The sequence below is a fragment of the Myotis brandtii genome, unplaced genomic scaffold, assembly GCF_000412655.1.
Source record: "Myotis brandtii unplaced genomic scaffold, ASM41265v1 scaffold39, whole genome shotgun sequence".
Taxonomy (NCBI): domain Eukaryota; kingdom Metazoa; phylum Chordata; class Mammalia; order Chiroptera; family Vespertilionidae; genus Myotis; species Myotis brandtii.
In genome coordinates this window covers 7,858,275-7,865,760 of record NW_005364953.1, presented here as the reverse complement: position 1 = coordinate 7,865,760, position 7,486 = coordinate 7,858,275, and the positions used below count along the sequence as shown (strand labels likewise).

The 7,486-nt window shown below is 41.8% G+C and overlaps 1 protein-coding gene across 1 annotated transcript; it reads left to right on the top strand.

Annotated features, from left to right (window-relative positions):
• The first annotated feature begins 1,208 nt into the window (after positions 1–1,208).
• GPR119 (G protein-coupled receptor 119) lies at positions 1,209–2,390 on the top strand. The gene has a single exon (XM_005872744.2). It carries the CDS (start codon positions 1,294–1,296, stop codon positions 2,299–2,301), a length of 1,008 nt encoding a protein of 335 aa, XP_005872806.1. The 5' UTR covers positions 1,209–1,293; the 3' UTR covers positions 2,302–2,390.
• Positions 2,391–7,486: the final 5,096 nt, after the last annotated feature.

The window sequence follows — 7,486 nt, the reverse complement described above, 5'->3', positions numbered from 1 at the left end:
AGAGCAGACACTTTCTAGAATGCAGTCCACCTCCGCTTCTCCTGTCCCAGATACATCTTAGGCCTACAGGATCAAGAAAGACAAAGATCAAGAAAGGCAAGGTTAGCCCAGCTGCTGTGGCTCAGTGGTTGAGGGTCAACCTATGAACCAGGAGGTCATGGTTTGATTCTCCGTCAGGGCACTTGCCCGGGTTGTGGGCTGAATCTCCAGTGTGGAGTTGCAGGAGGCAGCCAATCAATGATCCTCTCTCATCATTGATGTTTCTATCTCTCTTTCCATCTCCCTTTCTTTCTGAAATCAATAAAAATCTATTTTAAACAAATTTTAAAGAAAGGCAAGGTTACAAGATAAAGGCAAGGCTGGCAGCCACTACTCATGACCAGAAACATGGTCTGACATGGTGCAGAAAAATTTTCAGTGAGTATATCCCACAGACACAGCCTTAATAGTAGACGGGGACGGGCTCTATTCTAAACAAAATGAAGGCTATTTACAGTTCTCAGCTTGATTTTTCCTTCCCTTCTAAATCCCAAACTGACTGAATTCCGAGGGATGAGAAAGAGGGAAACAGCACACCCTGTTTGAGAAAATTAGAATCTGCGGTGTTAGGAAGCAAAAGATAAGAAACAGCTTAAATATATGATAAATCCCTTGGAAGTCTGCTGAGCCCTGAAATAGCTTGCCTGCCCTCACTTCTCACTTTAACTGATTATGATCATCTTGCTTTCATTAAAAGCAGTCATTATAGTAACTGAGAATTAGTTACTGAGCAAGTGCTTGATTAAGCTGAGATTAGTTGTTAAGCTTGAGATTGAGGAAGAAAAGAAGTGGAAATTTAACATTAAGCTGTGGAGGAAGAAAAGGTGTGGTTAGTCAATTGTATCATCTGCCAGACAGGAGATCTACTGAATGCTCCAGTCCCTCCATCGTCTGTGAAGCATCAGTGAAAGGAGAGAGAGTCTGGTGAGAGTGTGCACCAGGTACTTTCGAGTTGTCTAGTAACTTGGTTGTTGGAGGGGGAGGGATTAACTCAGGGCTCAGGGGAGGTCTGCACAGGGATTGCTGCCTTCAGAGAGCTGGAGAAGCAAGAGGCTGAGGACTGAAAAGGGAAGAGTGAGTGATTCTTAATAACCAGCAGGATCCCAAAGATGACAAGCTGCCAGCCTGGACTGCCAGTGATGGCCAGAATTGTGCTGTAGCTCTGAATCCACAGCTTCTTCTCCTCCAGCCCATGAGAAATTGAGCTAGAGAGCCAGCATGCCTTGGTAAGTGGAAATCCTGCCACTTCCAGACATGGAGTCATCTTTCCCATTTGGAGTGATCCTTGCTGTCCTGGCGTTCCTCATCATTGCTGCTAATGCACTAGTGGCCGTGGCTGAGCTGTTGTTGATCCACAGGAATGATGGCGTTAGTCTTTGCTTCACCTTGAATCTGGCTGTGGCTGACACCTTGCTTGGCGTGGCGATTTCTGGCCTAGTCACTGACCAGCTCTCCAACCCAGCTCGGCCCACACAGAAGACCCTGTGCAGTCTTCGGATGGCATTTGTCACTTCCTCCGCAGCTGCTTCTGTCCTCACAGTCATGCTGATTGCCTCTGACAGGTACCTTGCCATCAAGCAGCCTCTCCGCTACTTCCAGATCATGAATGGGTTTGTGGCTGGAGCCTGCATTGCTGGGCTGTGGTTGGTGTCTTACGTCATTGGCTTCCTCCCACTTGGAGTCCCCATATTCCAGCAGACCACCTACCAGGGGCCCTGCAGCTTCTTCGCTGTGTTTCACCCGCGCTTTGTGCTGACACTCTCCTGCGCTGGCTTCTTCCCAGCCCTGCTCCTTTTTGTGTTCTTCTACTGTGACATGCTCAAGATTGCCTCTATGCACAGCCAACAGATCCGGAAGATGGAACATGCAGGAGCCACAGCTGGAGCTTACCGGCCACCACGGACTCCCAGCGACTTCAAGGCTGTCCGCACTGTGGCTGTTCTCATTGGGAGCTTCACTCTGTCCTGGACCCCATTCCTTATCACTGGCATTGTGCAGGTGGCCTGCCAAGAGTGCCACCTCTATTTAGTACTGGAACGGTACCTGTGGCTGCTTGGTGTGGGCAACTCCCTGCTCAACCCACTCATCTACGCCTATTGGCAGAAGGAGGTGCGGCAGCAGCTCTACCAGATGGCCCTGGGAGTGAAGAAAGGGCTCGCTTCATTCCTCCTCCTTTTCTTGGCTAGGGATGGTGGCCCAGACGTGTCGAGGGAAAGTTCCTGTCACATTGCCACTATCTCCCACCCACAGCTTGATGGCTAAGACGGTAAGGTGAAAGCAGTTTCAAAATGCCCTTTCCCTCCTCTCTCTGGGTCCCAACCAGGAGATCAGATGGAACTAGGGGAATGAAAGCACTTATTTCAGGCAATTGATCATCACCCCATAACCCCTCACCCCAGACTAAGAGGTAACTGAGACAGGTTGTTGACTTTCTTCTATAATCAATTTCCCCATTTGCAAATCTCCATTCCTGTGTCCTTCTCTTGCAATAAGTCTGTTTCTCCTGTATAGGTGTACTTACTTAAAGCAATAAATGTTCTACTGTGCCCAACTGGTATTGCTCAGTGGTTCAGCGTCAACCCATGAACCAGGAGGTCACAGTTCGATTCCCCGTCAGGGCAGATGCCTGGGTTGTGGGCTCGATGTAGGGTGTGTGCAGGAGGCAGCCAATCATTGATTCTCTCTCATCATTGATATTTCTATCTCTCTCTCCCTCTCCCTTCCTCTCTCTAAAATCAATAAAAAAATATATTTTTAAAAAGAAAGGTACTACTGTAAAGATGCTTAAAAGTCAAACCCTATTTTTAATATACTAGAACAACACCGTCCAATAGAAATATAATGCAAGCCACATATATAGTTTGTTTTCCACATACATAGTTTTAAATGTTCTATTAGTTACATTAAGCAGGTTTAAAAAAATAAGAAATAGGTGAAATTAATGTTTTATTTAATCCAATATAGCCAAAACATCATTTCAATGTAATCAATATTTAAAAAAACTATTGCATTATTTTTTACACACTAAATCTTTGAAGTTTGGTGTGTATTTTACCTTTACAGAACATCTCAATCCAAACTAGCAATATTTCAAATGCTCAATAGCCACATGTGGCTAGTGGCTACCATATTGGACAGCACAACACTAGAAAAAATGAGGTCTGTTCTTTTTTTGTTTGTTTGAGATTCTATTCTTTCTAACTTTACTATAGTGATTGCTTTGGTAAAGTGAGGAGTCCTGTCCCCCTGATATAAATCAGACATTTTAACTACTGAGTTTGCACAAAATGTAGGAACCTGTATTAGATTCTAAAACGTGTCTTTTCCCACACATCATGGTGTTCAAGACAGTGTTTCTCAGGGAAATAGCCTACTTGTGATTATTTCTATTAACTCTCCCAATCTACCACCTTTCGAACTCTGTGGTGCCCCTTCCCCTCAGTTGGCCTCTTACTTAATTTGTAGCTACTTGCTGATGACAATGATGAACCACAAATTCTGAGACACAGAAAGGGGAGAAAAAGGAAAAAGGGGGTCAGTATCAAGAAAGGCACTACCAAACTCTTTACACTAGACCCACTTTGCTCTCTAGACCTTGACTTTCTTCCATTTACTCCCAAACTTTCATTTTCCTAAGAAACTCAGTCGCATAAAAGGATGTCTCCACAATGGCTCAGGAGACCAGCTGGGGAGCAGGTGCCTCTTTCTGCTTTCTGTGGGTACAGAAAATGACTGTTGGAATCTGGGAATTATGCGCAGGTTCCCTCTCGGCAACCCTAGCAGCAAAAATTCAAGAACAGAGCGGGGAAGAAACCCGGGAACTACACTCAGCCTTCCTGAGCTTCCATGTAACCCTCTCCTCAACCTCCTGGTCTCCACAGTGGATTCCTAGAAAGTTTGTTACTTAAGGCCCTAAACTAGATTATCTCCCTAGAAAGCTGAATAGACAAAAGAGGTCAAGAAGAAACCCCAACAGTATGGATGAATTTGTCTGGGATTTGGTACCAAAACAGCCTTGGAAGGTTAACCTCTCTGTATCTCTAAAATGATGGCCTGAGAACTTGGATACTTTGCACTTGGCTTTTAATTCCCCTTCAGTCTTAGATGAACTCCTAACTTGCTTTCCCTAAATTGTTCAGAGGTTAATGATCATCCCTTACAATTTCTATACTCTCAAAAATTCCTTTCTCCCTGTTTTCAACCTTTACCTTCAGCACAAATGGCCTGTTTCTCACTAATTTATTCTAATACATAAACCCTCCTTTGGGAGATCTTTTTTCAGTTGCTTTGCTTACCACTCTGGTCCAGGGGAAGACTGTGCTTGCCTTCACCATGGTAGGTTTTATGTTCCTACAACTGAAGAACTTTTTTGGCTCTCGAGGGGATGATGGAAGCCAACATGCATTGAAGTATTGAGCACCCAGCGAGGACCAGTTATGCCAGCAATAAGGAACACCCTTGGATTGGATTATGAGTTATTGGGAACTAGGTAAAACACAAACTAACTGAGTTTTTGGACAAAATTGAAAGCCAGCTCAAATGACTACCCTCCTTATTAGTGGTCCAAAGCTTAATTTCTTGGCCTTGCTGGAAAGGACTGATCTCGTCAAGGTAACACAAGCGAAGTATAATGGAAATTAGTTACAGGAGAAAGGCAGGAGCTGAAGAGAAGCTAGGTGTTTATGGTGTTATTAAGTTCCGTTTAAGAAACCCTTTATCCCTGGGAGTCAGTATGTGCAGTGGGAAAAAATCACAGACTTTGAAGTCCCATAGACCAGCGTTCAAATTATGATCAGCCATTTAAATTCTCAAAGCTGCAGTCTCCTCATTTGTAAAACTGTGGTAATAATGCCTACCTTATTTGGTCATAGTGAGGACTAACTCTGATAATGTATGTAAAAAATGCCTAGTAAACTACAGCACACTGTTAGTGCTTAGAAAATGTTCTCTCCCTCTTCCTTAAAAATCCTGAATAAAACATCCAGCTGGCCAATTTAAGGGAGCCCATCATATCTGTAGATATTATGACCTCCAGGACAAGAACAATTTTGAACATACGTAAATTCACAGTTCAGAGCTGTGAATTCCTCAATCCCTAAATAAGGTTTTTTTAAAAAATGAATGATGAGAGGTGACTCAGGTTGAAAAACACAAACAGTAAATCTAATATCTTAGCAGGATCAAGTCAGAGCAGATACAAGCAAGGCACTATAATCATCCACTTGAGCTTAAGAGTAACTGCAATGAAAAACACTGCATTTAAAAAGCCACCAAGAGCAAAGATACAGAATGCTATATGAAAGTCTAATGGCTTTCTTTGACGCAGGCCCCTTCACAGATAAGGGAATGCACTGGAGAAGAAACATTTAGATTTCATTCATGCATCCAGTGTTGTCTCTGGATGGATGTGCAAAAAAGCCAGATTCGGTTTAGCAATTTGATCAAAATAGCCAAAAGATATTAAGACCTTATATGATGAAATGTAGGTCAATCAGTCCCATGTATAGTTTCCATGAACAGCTTATTGTGAATTTGTTATAAAAATTGTGACATGACTAAGTTTTATACTGACTTCTCAAGTAGCTAACATTATACAGAGCATACCAGTTTCAGAGGACTACTTTCAAGAACGTAAGAACACAAAGCACTCTGTGCAGGGGCATTTTGGGTGGTCTCACAAGTGTTAGAGGCAGGTTTACCTAATCCACCCACACTCACCTGCTTGTCCACATGACCAATAAGCCCATCTCTGAGAGTTGGCCAGCCGGAGTTAGCCTTGGAATATCTTTTTCTATATGAAGAAATGTACATGGTTCAAACGGGAAATGAACTAATGACTTTGATTTCATTCTCTCAGTAACTGGCCAAACTGAATATAGACCAGTGAAATCAGCAGGCATGAGAGAAATTTCAAGGACACAAATAGAACAAGAGGAAAAACGGTGTCGATAGCTGGGCAGCAAGAAGAGCAATGGACCTAAGACTTGACCACAACTCCTTGGCTGCTGTCAGCCACTCATTTTGTGACTCCTTCAGTACCCCCCATGTCATCCAAACCGCTGGCTGATCTGAAATCTCCTTTTAATTAAAAAATATTTATGTTATTCCTGCAGTCACATAAACTTAATTATGGTACCTACAAGTGTCAACTGTCATTCATTCATTTGTCTGTCTATTCATCTGTTTACATACCCCACAAACATTCATTATTCAGAGCTAGGTATTAAAACTGCCCCAGCTTTGCTGGGATTTGTTAGAGATATATATTGATGTGCATATGATTTTCATTATTCTTCTCTGATTATAATAGCAGCTTTTGTTCATTTTAGAAAATTTTGAAAATACATAGTTATCCATAATTGTATCATCCAGAGATGATTACTGTTATTCTCTTTCATCTGTTCTCTTCACTTAGCTTTATATTGTGTATTTTTCTGTCATTAAGTTTTCTTCAAAAATATGACTTGTAAAGGTTGCATGTTTTTTTAACATAAGTATATATTTTAACCTTTTCCCTATAGTTGTACATTTATGTTATTTCCAATTTTTCACTGTTATAATAACACCATAAATACCCTTCTGTATAAATATTTGACATGTCTGTTTAATGCCTTTGGATAAATTCTCCGAAGCAATATTACTAGGTCAAGGAGCATTAAACATTTATAAGAATTCTGATTTATATTTTTGCTGGAATTTCTTGAAGTGTAATGTTTCCCTTGGATATTTGCTAACAAAAATGAAAAGTGAGTTATAAATGAACATACCACACTGATATGAATATCTCAAAAAAAAGTGCATGGCTTCCTGAAAGTATAAACCATACTGAAGGCGATTACCTAGTTGGTATTTACAAAAGGAAACCTATTGATCCGCCCTGCTGCTAGAGTTAATCTACAAATTTAAAAATCTGAACTAATGGGACACAGTACCTAAGAACAGTCCTCACAGTACAACTAGATCATCAATATAGCATTGTATGATATCCAAGTATTGATTTCAATGTGTTTTCACTCTTAAAATTTTCTGAGGTAGTTGTTTTGTACAATACCATCAAATGCTAAGGCATGAGAATATAAAAACATGATCACATGGAGTCAGGAGACAAGTTTTGATGCAGTTAAAGTCTTGAAGCCGTAGTCTCGCAGCCTTGCTGAAAAGGAAAGGTGTGCTCCACCTAATGGATCACCTATGGCAGGGTAAAGTTCATGAAAGCTTAACATGCTACTACCCAACCATATGTCCACTGGATTTACAAGCTGTTGGGACCATAATCAGCCACTGAGCTCAAAGAGCCCTCTCATGAGGAGTCCTAGAAACGACCAGTGCAGCTGTTTAGGGTCTCAGAGTCTGTTTCAATGCACAAAGCAGTTCCTGTTGTTTTTTTCTTTTCAAAACACCTCTATACAATGAGTCGGGCAGGATTCATTTGCTCCAGAGGACTGGC